Source organism: Diplotaxodon limnothrissa, linkage group LG14 (assembly GCF_057381915.1).
Source record: "Diplotaxodon limnothrissa isolate DT_005_m linkage group LG14, D_limnothrissa_male_GT1.1, whole genome shotgun sequence".
Classification (NCBI taxonomy): domain Eukaryota; kingdom Metazoa; phylum Chordata; class Actinopteri; order Cichliformes; family Cichlidae; genus Diplotaxodon; species Diplotaxodon limnothrissa.
In genome coordinates this window covers 35155593-35173714 of record NC_140609.1, presented here as the reverse complement: position 1 = coordinate 35173714, position 18122 = coordinate 35155593, and the positions used below count along the sequence as shown (strand labels likewise).

The following is an 18122-nucleotide window of genomic DNA, read 5'->3' as shown; positions in this document are numbered from 1 at the left end:
CAATATGGACCAAACTTCAATCTACTGCACTGAATGGAAACTGCAATTTCCTCTTGTCTGCCAGCAACAGTGCTGTAGTTGAAATTTGTCCTTCAATATAAAGAAAGAACTAATACGGCCTCTGCTGCACCACAGCAACATGTATGGCAGCAGCATTTACTCAATTCAGCTATTCCACGAGCAACAATAATAAGAGTAATAATAATTACCTTGTGTATTGTGATACAGTATCACTCCCAAGTGCTGAAACTCCATTTAACAACAATACACTAACCTGAAGTCCATTTCCAACATCCCACAGCAGCATGTTTACTACTGAACTGGCAGATACAGTTTTTATGTATCATTATCTGTGAATAGTGTGTACGCCATTGTATACTGTATCATATTTGTTGGTTTTGTGCCTGTGGGGATGAATAAAGTTTATTGAACTCATTATCTCATTGCAGGGAGCTGCCATCTAGGGTTTCTATCACTGCTTTCACGTTCATCCAATACTGTATGTACGCTATATTAGTGAGGTCACTGGTTGAGTAGATCTCCTTTCCTCAGCAATCTAATACGTAACAGGTTTGAAGATATTGTTCACATGGTAAGAAAATACACTTATTTGATTTTTTTTTTCAGTTGGATGAAAATAGGGTTGTTTTTACAATTCTTTCTAAATAAAAGAGTAAAAAACACTATTTCATTTAGAAAAAATTCAAAACTGCGCTTCTTTTCAAGTTTAAATCTACAGAGGTTTGATAAGTGGTAAATATACCCTGCAGGTAGAAATGTGAGTGTTGTTTCTTTGACTCCATAACAATTCAGAGTCTATGAGGTCAGATGAAGAAAAAATAAAACTCTGATGTACATGTGTGCACACAGAAGCTTGGACTCTCAATGCCTTCTTTCAGGCTAAAACTACAACAGCACAAGAGAGTATGTATGAACACTTTTACAGTTTTTTTTTAGATAGCTGTGTTTTGTGTCATGTGCGGACAGTTTCACTAATTTCTTGTCTTTAACTGAGCCATGCTAACTACCTCCTTGCTGTAGGTTCCTGTTTACCATCATTGTTGGGGAGTAACCGAATACATGTACTGGTTCTGTTACAGTTACCGCTTAAATACGTGATAATTAGAATACAGTTACTTTGTTGAAATAAAATTACACGACGTTCTTTTCCTGTTTCATATGTTTGGCTATCCCTTCTCTAATTTTGGTAATTCTATGCATTGCCAGAAATGCAAACAAGACACGAGATAAGAGGCTCTAATGTAAGCGTCCTGTTAATGTTGGTGGCGTCAGTTACACAATGGACCCGGAGCCAGCACAACAGAGCCAGCAGTGCACGGCAGGAATGGCAGAGATGGGTGAAATCTGACTGTGCAATGCAAACTCTGTTTGGCAGCAAGCAAGCTGCTCTCAGCATCAAAAGACTCCACCTCCAACCTAAAGAAACATCTGGAAGTAAGTTATTTTTTAAAAACTAATGTTATCTTGTTTTAGTTGTGGTAGCTACCTGGGTTATGTGCCCCTTTTGTATCCTAAGTGTAGTGTTGCTGTGTGATTTATTACTATTAATGAAGGCTGCATTGCAACCTGCTAGCTGCAAATAATAATGTGTAGTTCTGAAAGCAGACAGAAAGAAACATTGTACTGATACTGAAGTTTTCTATACGAGATCGATGCAAAAAGTTTAACCATCTAGTTGGTATTGGTATGGCAAATAGACTTAAGTAATAGTAATAAATCACACAGCAATAGTACATTCATGTGGTTGTAAAAAGCACGATAATATATCAAGTAATCCAAAGTATTCAAAATATGTTTCTCACAGTGAGTAACTCAACGGAATACGTTACAAAATACATTTTGGGGCATGTATTCTGTAATCTGTAGTGGAATACATTTTAAAAGTAACCTTCCCAACACTGTTCACCATATAGACAAGACAGTGGTAACAACTATCTCCTGTATCATGTTTAGATTAACCTTAGTTGCTAGAGGATATTTGAACTAGAGGTTTTTGATTGTTTTTCCTATAAAATAATTCTGCTTAGATTTCTAAGAACAGATAAACGACTATTAGCACACAGTCTCGGGGTGGCTACCCCTGAGCTGACATATGAAAAGAAAAGAAAATCAAAGCCACAAAGGCTGTTTCAATATACTTCTCACACACTGCAGCCAGCTGATAGATGTGTTCTGTTGGGGCTGTACTTCAGATTATTTTTTTCCACTGTCAACGGCACATGTAGTGCTCCACTTTGTGACCGCAGGGCCGCTCACAAGAAAACATCTTTCAGCTCTGTCACTGAAATGTAAGAAAATACACAGCCATATGCTGTGTACGCTCAGACCCCTTTTTAAATAGGTGAAAGACAAAACCACTTTTTATTTACAGTAAGGGTGCACTCAACACTTTCTTGCTTTCCAAAAAAATGTTTTTTTATTCTAGAAAAGGGTTTTAAAAAAGTCCAGACAAATAAATTAGATGTGACATGGTTGGCATTAAAGTGAAGAAAACTGATCCCCCTTGAATGTTTTAGACTTTGTGCTGGTGCTGTTTAATTTGAGGTTTAAAGTGGAGCTTTGTTTTCTTGTGCATTTTCCTGTCAAAGAGACACATAATACCAAGGTACTCGTGACAATCAGCCATGCATCCACTTGTTGTTGCTGAATACCTTATCTTCAAACAGGAAGCTTTTATCGCATAAGCCTATTCATTAGAAGAAGGAAGACCTGTTAAACCAACACTACTGTATCACATTTCCCTTTAACAAGATGGCTCATGGCAGGAAGTCCTGTCAATACCTGCACATGCAGAGTGAGTCATCCATTGCTTTTTTTCCTGCTTTCAGAGACAGATTTAAGGGCCTCAGGATGGATGTGTCAGAGACAGCATGAAGCCTTCTCAAGCATTAGTGTACCAAGAAATTACTGTATGTAATAATCCAAGCAGCTGAATTTTATTTGTATCAAATCACAGATGAAAGCAATAAAAGTGGGGGGAAGAAAGAAATATATTTCTTAGTAAGTGATAGATAAACGAATCAAAGTGTTAAATTGGCTGACTTTATGGGAACAAGTTCAGATCGTAAGCATTTCGATTGTCTAAAAATGTTCACTTTGGCAAAGTGCAAGAGCAATAAAAGTGATTTGATGACTGAGTACACAGAGGGCGGCTAATGCAAAGCAAACACCGCAATATGCACATTCCAAGTAATGAATAAAGATCAACAAGTAGTCAAATTAATCAGAAATGTCTTTGAAGGCCACAGCTTCTCCCAGCTTCGAAGCAAAACAAAATGACAAAGCTCTTTAGAAAAAAGGCCCGAGTGATTATCAGCTTGCATGCCTTCATCAAATTCAGGGAGAGACAGATATAAATAAACATGTCATCAGTCATTGTGTGAATAAATTATGGTAATACATTTCTAACTTTGATTAGCAAATTAAAGCTCAAAAAATAAGTTAAAATCTCAGGGCTCATCAATCAGAAATCGTAAGGAAAACATAAATTTATAAGTGCAGCATATGCCTGGTGATTATTAATGTTGCTGAAAATAATTTGTTCCCTTAATCAAACTGCGTTCTTATAGCCTACAGTAGCAAAACTCAGTGCAACACGAATGATGAAGCTTGTGGGAGACTGTACACAAGGTTAAAAAAAAACGTACATATTTCAAACAGTTAGTTGTACTTCTGACATCTTCTCCACCTTTCTGATGAAACATAATGTTACATTTTAGGTGGGATGATGATCGGTATGACGATTTAAGCAGAAATCAAGCTTTTAGCTCGCCTTTTTGTATTTAGATCCAGCCCTTCTCAGGAAATAAAATACCATTGACAAACTGACAAAAGAAAGAAGTTTCAGCTTTAGTAATGTGGACTCAGTGACTGACCTCAGGTTTGGGTATTGAAACGTGCTGCTGAAGAAAGCCAATTCTCCCGAGGCAACTAACTGGTTGTGACTCGTCATGGCAACCGGCCACTAAACATCAGAGCAATTTGTCGTGACTGGCTCTGCTTTAGGATCAGTTAGTTTGTTTGCATTTTTGCATGGATCAGCTTCTTGCAGATGAAGTTGCAAATAGCACTGTAATCTAATCAATGGCTGGCTCCACATGGGTATTTGTGGCAGATTAGGGGACTTATTTTTGTTAGCAGTAATTTAGAGGCTTCAAAGATCACAGTTTAGGGGTCAGGGCCCACAAATCCACAGCTACAGATTCATGAAGACGCATGTAGAACTCTGGACTCCATTAAATATTCTCTGATGACCTCTGGTGCCTAAAGATAATTGAGTGGTTAAGTCAGTCTGTGCTGCAGCTACCTGCTTATGTCCCTGCTGACATGCAATCAGGTCCCACAGCTTCTTTTTCTCCACTGCCTTCACATCTTACTGTGCCTGTCTCTTTTTAGCAGTAAAAAGGAGAAAAAAAAATCTATTCTAAAAACTGCTGCTCTTTTAACAACTAATCACATCTACATTTTAATTGGCACACTCCACATTTTGTGGAACTTTAAGGTGCAGCAGGAACATTGTCACCCAGAGGTAAGAATTTGAGTTTTGCAAACATCAAAAGTGAGATATTGTGTGAAGTGCACACAGAATTGCGCGCTGCCGTACAATAAAGAACACCAAAAGTAAAAGTAAGAAAACTGAAGCGAGACATCAAGCACTGATGGCTTCAGTTTTTTCCATTTTCTGCTGTTAATTATGTTCTTTAGTTATGATTAATTTTCTTCCTTGTTGTTGGAGAATGTTTCTCCCCAAACACAGAGTTCAATTTGGACATCGGTCAATTTTGTACCAACTTCATGCCGGGGGCACAGTTCCGTGATTTGTGCTGACGAAGCTGGCGCATTTAGACACAAAAGTCCTAACTTGTGCAGTTTTGTGGTTTAAATCTGTATACTAACCTCAAGATTTGTTTTTTCACAACAGGAGAACAGTCTCAGAGCTCAAACACTGGACAGTGCAGCCTTGGCTTGATAGCTCTGCTGATGAGGATTGTTTCTGACAAAGGGTCATTGGCTCTGCATGACGACAGACATGGCTGTATGTGCTGATGGCCTGCCTCCTCTGGCACAGTTAGTCTAAATGTAGACTGGCACTGACACTAATGTACACTGATAAAGCTGTGAGAGTCAATAGTCAGGGAAGAGAGGGTGGGGGTGAGAGACACTGGGTTCTTAATTTACCCCATTTGTCCCATTTGTCAGATGCTGAAACTCTGTGGTAACCGGGTTGATGAATCATTCCGAATGTTGACTATAGAGCTCTCCCTACAGTCAGTGGGTTCAGTGATTTTTAACAGGTGAAGGTTCATTTCATGGCATGCCTAATGTCTGGGAGACAGAGAAATTTTAATTTCAACTGACATAATGATGCTGAGAGAAATTTGACTCATCCTGTGATTCGTTTTCTTTCCCAGCAAGAGCAGCAGATTCATGCTCGATGATCACCAAGGACACTGGCTAAGAGCTGGATTTAACAGGAGGATAATTTTCATAGATACATGTCAAAGCCGAAGGTGGCAAGACCTGTCAGCTCTGCTGCTGAAGAGAAAGTGCTGGTATTGGAAAAATAATACGGTGCCCTAGTTTTCAGCAGCATGGGGATATGTATGATTTCTTGATGTTAGCTATAAAAATTAGAGTTTTTAACTAATAATAATAATGACAAATGTACCCTTTATTACCCAAGTATCACACAGCACGCCTGGAGATATTTTGTAATTTTGGCTGTAAAATTACAAAATAATTTTCATCTTTATGAAACCATTTGAATTTTCTCTATAGCCCAAAATGGTTACGGTAAGTGGAAGTGTATGATGATAAAATTATACCATCATTTTTTGATACCCGTTTAAATTTTACATGGTAGAATCTAACAGAGCTAATTTTTCTTGTGAATGCTTTGTGCTACTGTGATACGCCAGGATCCTCATAAAGCTCATCGTCTCTTCTTTCCAAAACCATTAGAATTTTGTCTCTTTAGCATTAGTCATTTAAATAGTGCTAGTAAAATGAGCCTGCCACTGGGCTAGTGGGAAAAAAAGAGGAGGGGGGTAAGGTATATCAAGCTACATTGATTTTTAATATTAATAATTGCAAATAGTGCATTTAATCAGAAATCCATCTGTGTAATGAAATAATTTGCTTGGTAAATGATGTAGAATTTTATCCAAAAACATAATTAAGAAAAAATTAAAAAGTAAAAAAAAAAAAATGTTTTTTGTGTTTGTTTGTTTTCATACAAAATTAAGACCAAATATCATCCTTTGTTGGCATCACTGATGAAGGAACGTTCTGGACTTCTACTTCAGTATGACTGGGGATGATTGTGCCTATATTCAATCTAGCTCTCTGTTTCTGCTGCCACGCCCCATCTTTTAAGGAGGATGCTAGTTGTTTATTCAGCTTCTCCAGGGATTTATATTTAAACTTTTCTTAGTAAATTTAAGCTCTTGACAAGACTTGCACGCAAAAAATAAAAAATAAAAATACTGATCAGTCCAACTTCAAAAGCACAGGAAATAGGACATATTTTCGCACTAAATCAAGAATTAGTGGTCATGCGCACAAACTTTAATTTGTTATTGTGTCTAAAGTCACTCAGGCTGAGTGCAGAAAAAAGCACTGGTCAACAAAGGGATGAAGGGTATGCACACAAACTTCCTCTCTGGCTCTCCTAAACCCACACACAGACACTCACACACGCCACTTCTATGACACTGGGTAAATGGTCACAGGGACAAAGTATTCCCAGCAGGACTTTGTAGATGAGGGTTGTCAGCACTTTTCTCACCAGAGGGTTTAGGCCTTTCGTTCTGCTCTGGGATGGCTGAGTTTAATTGGAGAACGCTAATGCGCAGCTGGATAGCAGAGCTGCTCACGCCATGACTGGCTCTGAAAATGGGAGGGTGTCAAAGCAGGGCTGGTGTGTGTGTCTGTGTGTGTCTCCAGTAGCTAGTGCAGACATCCCTCAAGGTGCCAACAAATGTATTCATAGGATCCAAGCAGTTTGTTATGAGCCATCTCATTTACAAAATAATAGGCAATAATAATTTCAGCAGACTGATCCTGGGTTAATCCAAATAATTGCCAATTCATTATCATTTCACATTTTCTGGAAATAGAATTTACTTGTTCTGTCCATCAGTGGGGTGTAAACTGCATGCTTAATTGATCAGATTATACGTGAAACATGTTCTACCAAACAAAAACAAAACTTTGCAAACAATATCAGAAAACATTCAGCACAATGGAAACGACATTTGACAGTGCAGTAACAATTCCACTGTATGATTGCAAAACTCTTGACCTCTGAGAGAGACCGCAAACAAATAAAAGAAATAAATAATGGCGTGTTATTCATTGAAATACAACATAAATGCTTCATTTGGGAACACATCATTTTTGGTTGTTATTCCTTTCTATTTATAGATGATCAATCATGTCTTGCATGCTTTACTTTTGTGATTTGTGACTTATTTCACTGTTTTGATGTGGTCGAATCAGAAAGCTCCACGGGAGAAGCCCAACGCATCGACCAGCTCTTTAGCACAAAACTGATGAAATACGAATGCGTGCTGTTCATTTCTCATGGATATTTTTCTATTATTTTGAATAACACACTCAAACATTTGCTAAATGCTTTTTGATGAAAACTCAACCTTTATTGTGGAACCATTTCTAGTGGAATCTAGTATTTTCATAGTTTCACTTTTGTAGAAATCGTCTGTGAAAACAGTGAATGTTTGGTTACACTAAATACAAGATGAGGTGGCTTTGTTGAAATGTAGAGCTGCCTGTGGTTTTGAAGTCAGTAATTTGTGTCAGGTTACAGAGGGCAATATGTGCTGGCGGTTATGATTCCCACTGGATTATAATCCGAGGAGCTTTGTTTTAGCAGCCTTTGATTCATTTTTCAGGACTGAAAGGTATAAAGCTGCTTGCACTCTTATTTTAAGTTTCCAGGGATGGTGCATCCCAGTGGAGAACCTGGAGCTAAAACACCAATGGGACCTGAGCTAAGTCCCAGCAGCGGTGCCTCTGGCTGAGGAGGAGGTGGGGGAAGAATGATGTCATTGTTCCTGAACGAGTCCAGCGGCTGGTCAGTCCAGCTTGTGAGCTGCAATGGATTTATGTTCTCCAGTGGAAATGCTTCGCTCTGAGTTGACAGGATACAGTTCAAAACTTCATTTGCATTAAAGGAGGCACGAGGTAGTGTACACATTTCACAAGAAACTAGAGGTTCGCAAGGACAGTGATGCACACCATGAAACAGAAAAAAAGCCAAAAGATAACATAACAACAAACAATGGAAGGATCAACGAAGACGAATCACTTCACTGCTTATTTTGAGCAGCAGCCTCACTCCATGTTTATATATTCATAAACATTTTTTTCTTTTTGTAAACACAAACAGAAGCATTGAGAAAGACCTAAATGGATGGCAAACACCATATCAGCTCCAAACATGACAGGAAAACTGAGCCAGGTGTCAGTGTTAGTGTTTTAGAAACAATAGTCATTTACAATAGTGCTTGTTTTAGTGGGATCATACAGTCAGCTGCAGCAGTGCAGCACAAAACAGCTCATTGTTAAGAGCGGATCTGGGGAATGGAAAGAACGGCGTGAGATTTGAATGTGCCTTTCTCATAGTTCATTTTCCCAGTTTGGTCATGGCAGGTTTATGTCTCCAAATTTTGTGCCTTCGCATTGGATAGAGCTCCAAGGGAAACATATGTCAACTTTGGTCGCACCACTTGTTGCCTGAGAGATGAAATCTGAGGAGACATAAACAGGGAACTGAGAGTCAAAATGCAGAAATGAAGTACGGGATGACGCAAGTCATCTTAGGACACATTTGCTCATATGACCAATGAAAATACCACAAGGGATAGATACCAGCGGTATCTGCTGATGTTTCTCATGGAGCTGTAGTTGTTTTTGGCATGAAAATCAATCTGACATTTTGTTATAAATAACTGGTTAAAAGCTGAAAATAGTGTATCATATGATGACAGTAATGGGCCTGCCAAAAATGCTGCCAAAAATACACTCAAAAAAAAGAGTTACTGGAGACATCCAAATTTCACTGACATTAGAAATATGTTTATTTAATAATAGCTGTATTTACCTGCATTATATTTATTATGTTGTAACTGATGCATACTATCCTGTGTAGGCTACAAAAAATGAGAGATCTAATTGTGAAAAATAAACAAACAAACAAAATCCTTCACATCCTTCCTCTAAAATAAAAATATAGCAAAGTCTATTTAGACCACGCCAGTGTCTTATAGCTTTATAATGATATCACAACTAAGTGATTTTTTTCCTTGACTGGACTGAAATGCCAAAAAACAGAACATGACATATTATGTGATCATGGCCACACCAGGCTGCTCTGGCAGCTAACTTAACTAATGTAAAATATCAACGTAAACAAAGGATATAATGTGATGATGGTTACATTACATTCTAGTAGCATTGAGTTATTTTCATAATAACTATATTTAATCATTATTAAATTCTGCTCGACTCACCACTATCTTGCTCTTTCCTTCTTTTTTCTCTCACAGAAGGACAACTCTTCTTCATTTTCATTGATTGTCAGTCAGTCATTTGGTTTGTTTAAACAGAATCATAAACACCACTTGCAGTGGGAGTGAGAGGAGTAAGGTGGATCCCCCTTGGGGAGGTCTCTCTGACTTTCACGTCAAACTTTGCGCATTGCCACTGCTGCAGTTTAACGTTTGTTATTCCTCACCTGGGGCCCACACGGTTACCTGCCTTGCCTGCTGGCATGAGGCGCCTCTGGGTCTTATATTATATTATGGGATAAATTGATGTACCATGTAAATTGCCTGGCAGGTTTCTATTAAAATTATGTAACAGCACATGTCAGATGTACAAGATCCCAGAACTCTGCAGTTAAAAAACAAAAAACCCTCCTAATTTTATTTTAGCTGTCTCTCGTTTAATATCGTGTTCTTCTGCATGTCTGGGTGGCTGCTGTTTTTAGATCGTTCAGATGTCCCATCGGTCCACTTGTACTTATGCATCTGTGATGCACACTGGATTTACACTTTATCAAAATTCTGACTCTTCACCTTGATTTCATTTTGGGGAAGTGGAGGATCTCACAGGGAGGCAAATCTGGTGAGTGGGGCAGGTGCTGATTGTGTTGACGCGGCAAGAAAAGTCCAGCTTTTCATCATGTGCCCGCATCAGAGTTTACCGGTAGTCTGTTTCTGCTGAATATTCTCCTCTAGAGACCTCAGAAAGCTACAGTGTTGGCAGTCGCACCCACTAGTACAAGTTTACAGTGTACAACCTCATAAATGTAACAAAAAGGAAAAAAAGAGCAAGCTGCTCTATGGGCTTGGAAACTGTGGACTCTTCTACTGAAAACTGCTGGGTTTTAGCCAAAGACACAGCTCTCATCACCACCAATGATCCTCAGCATGGAAGTTGAGCCAGTTTGAGACATTAATGCTAAAATGCAAAAATATCAGAAAAGGGAAAATCTGCTGAGTATTTTATGTTATTTTATTTACCTGGCAACTTTTTGATTGTACCTTGTAACTGCGTATCATACCAAATATTTCTAGTTAATTTGTTCATTGTGTGTGTATCTTTAGAACATTGCTTTTGGATGTCCTCCTTTCTCTCTGTTGGACAAAATCATCACATAAGAACTACTGGATCAGTGCCATGAAGACTGGCACGGTTATTAGTGTCCTCTCAGATAAAATATGCTTAAACTTTTGTATTTAGTGCCGTCATAAGAAAAACTAAATCTATATCCAGTGCTTCAGTTTATATGTGATTATTACATTCCGATCATGCTGTAAAATCTAATTAGTTCTTAGAACTTAAAAAAATGATGCAAACTCATAACCTCAAAACAACCAAGTAAAGCTTACTTCAGATAACTAAGTTAGGGCAACTTATTTATTGCAAGTATACAGTACTTGATCTTTCTGGGTGAGCAATGCTAATTGTTTACCCACTGATAAACATTTCAAGTTCTACTAAATTAAAAAACAATTTGTAGTACACTTACTGTTTTTAATTTTGCTAACACACAAATTATATGCAACTGAATCACATTATGTTTTATCATCCTTGAACTTTAGGGATTTCTAGTACAACACTGATGGAGTTAAAATCAGCCCAACTTTTATTTATCAAAGTTTAAAAAAAAAGTATATCAGCCAACATAGCAGACACTGTTCTGCTGAACATCAAACAAGTATATTGCCACCATTGTGTTATTCAATTACATTTTTAAAATTAGCAAATTTAAATTGCATATTTATTTGTTAGCAACTTTAAACAAAGATTTAATTATTTTGAAACTAAGTTTAGTCTTCCCATAACTTCCTATTGCAAATTACATTCCTGATATAATCATGATAGAATGTTGAAACGATTGTTCAGAAAGTGTTCAGAATTCAATTGCAAGTAATATCACTACTACTTGAGAGGCACCTTTGCTGGCAGGTTATGTCATTCTGCACATGTTAACAAGGACTCAGAGCTGATATGAAGTGCATTCTCAGAGTGCCACTAGCAAAGCTGTAAGATCTGAAATATCAGCATATTATCTTATCATGTTCCAAAAATGAAGTATTTTATCTTTTAACACATCTACAGAACATTAACTTCTGAGGCCGTTTGTGTAAATGTAAAAACAAAACTGAGATGGCATTGTTGATTAAAGGTTGAAAGCTGTATATTGGTAGACGGTATCATTTTTGGGAATGTGTTTAAATACTTGCAGCATATTTATTATGAGAGCACATGTGCCCCTCAGAGTTATACATTTCATTATGGATCACTGCAATATAAGTTCAGAGTGTATGTGGGATAGCACAAGTGCAAATAACAATACATTTTATTTAAAATAAGAACGCAGTATTAGAAAGAGTGATGCATAAACTGTGGAACTAAGACAGTCTGTGACACAGGTATGATCATCTGATTTTATTTTAATAACAATTACAAATATTTCACAATGTGACTTGCACAGCCGAGTGCAATCATTATAAATCTAAATGAGACAAAATCAGATATTATTTTCCCTGTTTCAGTATGCAAATATGTGCACAAAGTAGCCTTAAAGGAACAAACTAGTGCTACTAAAAGCCACCTCACTGATTGACTACACTCTCCTCCTGAAGCCATCCCAAAGGATTGCTTATTAATATACACTATGATCATTAACTATTTAATTACTGTAGTTTAATGACTCGTGGCGTAGGCTGTCTGTGTGCTTTCCTGAACTCATTAAGACTGATATTTTTATTTATTTATTTATTTTTCTGGCTTGTTGGCAGCTCAACAACTCACAGATGGTTGGGTTAAAACCAGAATTTAGCGAACAGTTGTGGCCTACAAAATGTAACAGACGTCTAAAGAAAAATCTAAATCGAATTGGTATGTGATTCACCACAAAAATGTATGAAAACTGTTGAAGTACTGAAGATTTCTTCAAATTTGAATATAAAGCATTTCGGAACTTGATTTAATGACAAAATGAAATACATAAATAATGACAGGCACGGTCAGATTGTTTTTCAATTTTCTCATTCATAATATGTTAGAGTAATCTGTATTCTCTTATTGCACTCCATGTTAAGTGGAGTGACATCACACACTGTAAAAGACACTTTAACAAACTCGCTTTTGAATTTATGACCCAGGAGGAACATACTTTAGAACAGGAATCTAGCCATATTTCATCCAAAAAGTACTTTGATAGAGGATATGCTGTAGAATTCCATTCCTGGCTCTATTAGGAGGAGAAAAAACTAGATGGCCATGCATGTTAAAAGCCTATGTGCCATCAAAGCCCCTTGGGCTACAAAGGGCTCTTTTAGCAAATGGATGGCAACAGCTGCAAACTCTGGGCTGTTCTTAATGTGCACGATGCAGATGTCTGCACTTGAGTCCCACAGTCTGAGACAGATCTGTCTGCCTCTACACTGGGCCTCTCTCATCATATCACTGTAGCTTCATTAAGCACTGAACTCAAAATCAACATCTGCCTGACAGTTTTTGCTCCCCAATTAAAGTAGAAAAATACCAAAAACTACTGTTATAACCATCAAAGGCTCTTATTATATACTGTATGTATCCTTTTATCTGTCTTGTGTTAACTTCAGATAAAATGAAGACATACGTTATACTAAAGTAACTCACATATGGAAACTGTAGCTTTGAAAAACGCTTTGAATCTGTCGTCTTTGTCTCATAAGGTTAAAAAAAAATACAGTGAACTACAGCAATGACTGTGAACAGATCGATAAGGTACAAAGAGAACTGTCCCGCTGTAGCCTGGACACTATTTGTGCTTTTTGAAATTGTTAAATATTGTACTAACAAGGTCTATGTTTGTTAAATTTGATTTATTTGTAGTCTTATTTATTTACAGAACAAACGTATCATGTCTTACATTTAAGGCTCACAAGAAAATAATAATAATAATAAAAAAAAAAAGTCCAAATAAGCACCGGCATGAGGTGACAAGGATAAATTACTGGTCGAACCGACTGGGAAAAAGCTGCAATTACCAAAATCAATACACAGCGATAAGAAATGTGCTGCAGACATAAACCATATTCAATCAGATAACACACATCTATCCAATCAGTGAACTGGGACAGAACGCTTTTGACTATTGAACTCATTTAATGCTGAAAACAAATACAAGTTACTTCACTGGGTCATCACAATTGAACAATAGATTTTTTTGTTTTTTGTATTTGTATCACCCTCAGAAATATACATTCACATGGCTGCATACAGACAATTTCTCTCTTTTGACTTTCTTTTAATAACATTACATCGACACACTGTATGCATTACCCCCAACAGTGAAGCCACTACTGGCATATTAAAAAAATGTACTAGGGGAGCATTTTTAGGTGGGACTTTGGAAATAAGCTATGCATCAACATCATCTATCCATCATCGAGTCTCCATGTTTGTGGTCAAAATAGGCATATTTTACATGACAGGGTCCCTACATGGCTGTCCCGAAATAAATCCCAACTATAATCTCAACCTTATGTACATTATTTACAGTGGAATGTTGAAACATACTGAAACATACAAAAAAAAAGAGAGATTAGGATGGAATGAAATTACAGTCAGTATTACAAAATAGAAACTCATAAAACCCCAACGACATGAAGACAATGTTTACATATACAACTATACAGACTGTTGACCCCAAAATAAAAGGCTTTCTCATGCCAACATATCTGACAAGCAAGTGTGGCAGTGGTTACATAACTGATGTTAGATGTCAGATGAAACCTTAAAATTGTGCTTTAAAAGGGGGTGATGTTTGTAAGTACAAGTTGAATTTCTCTTAACTGGACCAGCGTTTCAAATGTTGTGCTCAGAAAATTCAGCGACGTGCAACCAAGTTGCAAAGGTTAGATCTCTTCAGGTGTTCAACTCTCAGAATTAGTGCAGAATTAGCTGATTTAAAGATCAGGTGTACACACATTGTTTGTTTGTACCTTGCTAAAGCTCCTCTATACCTGCTATAATATTCACTGTAAGCAAGCGACCATAAGCTGTCTTATATTTAACAGGTTTGCGGTCTGCATTGTAGTTTAATAATATCCACGATATTATTCTGGGTATGAATAGCTTGAATGGTGGAGCAGTAACTGTTTAGACTACCCCATGCCTCCTAACTTTGACAGGCACTGAATGCATGAACAAAGGATGCTTTCGATATGTTTGTGTCTATTATGCTGTGATGCAAACTGTGTGAAGTTCAAAAGTTACAGCAAAGCACTCCACCTGCAGGTGAACAATAAAGTAAAGACTATAAAACTGTATTTTGCTTCAGAATATTGAAAGTAGCAACCCCACTGCTGTCAATGAGCTTCCCCCTCTGAAACCTTCAGTGGCAGACCTTGTACTCCTCACTCCATAGTAGATGCACTTAACAGAAAAGAAGTAAGGCTTTAGAAAATAAGGCTGACTAACTAAATTGAGACTAACAGACTTAAAAAAAAACAATTCCCCATACTGTGATGCTGATTTGTTTTGAAAATACAATATAGTTTGAGGTTCATGATTAACATGCTCATCTAAAAACATACAGTAGACAAGCGTGGACTGTAAAACATTCACATCTCGAGCAGAGGGAACTGCTCTCACAGAGATGTTATTTTTTTCATTTTTATTATTCTATATATATTTATATATACTTTATATAAATATTGTGTTAACTGCAAAATTGTTGCTGGGTACTGTGTACCTAGGAACTCATACCTCTGTCAATACTGACGACACCGACAAAGTGTAGTCTTCTGAGCTGCAAATGAGGATAAGCACACTGGAACTGATAGGAAAAAAATAGCAACATATGCACTTCCACTCCCACACACAAAACATGCATAAAATAAGGCTTAATACAGTATTTATATTGTTCAGAGCCAGTCAGATATGTCGTTTACATTGATAGATTTCCTCCAATGCTTCCATTATAACCAATTTTTCACATTGCGCTTTTTTTTTTGATGCAAATACATTTTGCTGATTGTGTAATGAACCTCTGAGGAGAGAAACAAGTCATTAGCTATGCTAGCATCCACTGGCACTTGTTAGCGGTGATTTTAAAAACATATATAGATATAGTATATAGAGAGCCTGCAGACAGAGTCATTGATTCCCCATTAGCAGACTGAGATGCCAAAATTAAGGAAGCAACTCTTATAATTTTAAAACCACCTTAAAATCTCTGGATAGTCACTTAAAAAGCAAAAGAAAATGAACAAAAGCATCATGAAAGCAGCAGGTGACTTCAGAAGGGCCACCATATTTTAAATTCCCTTTACTTGTTAGCATGTTTTCTCTTCAGACTGAAATGAAAACATCAGTTTCTCCTATTTGTGTCCTTTGTGTCCATGGATGACTCCTCATAGAAAATGCTGTTGATGTAAGCCAACTATTCAGTAAAGTCACAATTATAAAGAGAGACAGAGTCGTTACAGGAAAACTCCTCAGACACTTTTGACTGACATCCATTTGAAAAGAAGAAGAAAAAAAAAAAAGAGGGTCAGAAAAAAATATAATTATGACAGCTAAATGCAAAAGACAGACATTTCATTACAGTGGTAAGATTTCGAGATTGTGTACACAAGTCAAACTGTTCAAGTCAAATGACAATCATGACATTTCAGAGCATTTTTGAAGATTTCCCTGTGAAACTCACCAAGTGTCTTTTGGACATGACTGTGATGCACCACTGAAAAGTAGAAACTGTTTTGTATGATACAATTGCAGCCCTTCTCTCCTCGGCTATACTGCTGCAACAATAAGGGCACTAACGCTTGAAATTAATAAAAAAAAAAAAAAAAAGCATACTGGATATTTATATGTTACTGCCATGTCCATATGGCTCAGTAGACTGACTTCCTCTCGGTAAAGAAACAAGTCGAGCACATAAACACAGGGGGTCAAGAAATGCTAGCCACACCTTTGGAAAACAGCATTAACATATGTGTTTTAATGCTGTGAATATATAAAAATTAGTAACGCTAACCCCACTGAGAAACAGTATGTATCCCATTTCCCCCCCCCCCCAATTTCTCTGAAACATTTGACCACAAAACTACACACACGTAGAACTCCACCTGTAATTATGTTAGACACTTAACTCTCAGTTCTCTGGTCACTTAAAAATCATACAAAAAGACATTTATAAAAACAATAACAAAACTGCAATGCTAATGTAGAAAGAAAAAGAAAACAAACTGAACATCCAGTGTAGGACTTTCACAAATGTGCTCAGCAAAACCTCAACCTGCTGTCTCTTTTTATACATTTAACACATTTATAATATGAAAAAATACACGAAATGAAGAATACACCAGGATTAATCGACCAATCACCACACCGACCTTGTATGTCAGCAACAGTGTGTCCATCTACATACCTTCGTTTGTACACTTTGCCCATTCACCTGATGGTACTGATACCAATGCTGAGAAGTTGATGTTGCTAGCACTTTAAATAGACACTTGATTTTCTAGTTGATATTAGTTGGATGGGGTCAGATGTGAAAGGGGGCGGGATATTAGGGTGACCAAAAGAGGGACTATGATAGTGCAGTTTGATAAATGGGAGGGTGGGGGTCGTGATGGAGGTGAAGGGTGAGGTGGAATGGAGGTGGGGGACAAAGGGTTGTTTGGTTTGGTTGTTGCATGCCACTACACATACCATTCTTTCTTAGAAATGACAGAACCATCGGTTTGAGAGATCATATCATCGGCTATTTCAGATTCAGGCTCATACTGGAAAGCCAGAGTCCGCTCATCGTAATCTCGGCTCTCTCCTTCATCCACAGTGAAATAGGGCCTCTTCAGGTCTGATTCAGCATCGAAATCACGGTCGCCTGCCTCAAACCCTCCAGTGGTACCAATCTGGGCGGGTTTCTTCTCTTCGTCCGAGTCGTCCGGGTACTGCAAGTTCTTAGGGATGGGGGGGTGGGTAGGCAGCCCACCAGCCTTGCTGTACCCATTTCCGAACACATGTTTCTTGGTGCTGTAGTCTCCCTTGAAGGTGCGCTGGCGGCGGCGCAGGAATATGAAGAGCAGTATGGCCGCCAGACCCAAGAGGGCAACACCCCCCACAGCACCCCCGATGGCGACACCTGCATTGTGTTGCTCCTGTGGGACATGTGTGGTGCCACCGTAGGTGGGGACAGGAATTTCTGGGTAGGAAAACACAGATGGAAGGGAGTGTGTCAGTGCTCTGGTGGGAAGAGGTGCGTTTGTGCAGGTGCATTTTTTTTAATTTTTTTTTTAGGAAAGATGGAGTAAGGGAGACAAGGACGGAAAAGCAAAGGGGAAAGGGAAGGACCCCTGGCCCCACGACAACACCCCCTCCCAGCCCAACAGTAGTCTTTAGTGACATATCGTAAAAGCTCAGCTACAGCCACATGCAGTAGCTGAGCTTAATAATGAAATAATGAAAAAAACAGCCAGTCCACCATAGAACACCATCAAAGAGTAAAATGACTGAAGACATTAAAAGTAAATGAAGCTTTGTCAGCATGCATTAACCATCATTTCTTCTCT

The 18122-nt window shown here is 37.9% G+C and overlaps 1 protein-coding gene across 2 annotated transcripts in view; it reads right to left on the bottom strand.

Moving 5' to 3' along the window:
- Positions 1–18122, bottom strand: part of nectin1b (nectin cell adhesion molecule 1b) — a 161191-nt gene that overhangs the window by 68683 nt on the left and 74386 nt on the right. Inside the window, exon 6 of one of the 2 annotated variants that reach the window (XM_085371001.1) lies at positions 15775–17755. The exons of the other annotated variant lie outside the window; for it this stretch is intronic. Within the exon in view, the coding sequence (XP_085227127.1) occupies positions 17253–17755 (503 nt within the window). The 3' untranslated portion in view covers positions 15775–17252. Of the gene's footprint in view, positions 1–15774; positions 17756–18122 lie in introns of those variants that run through there. 2 annotated transcript variants of the gene reach the window in all.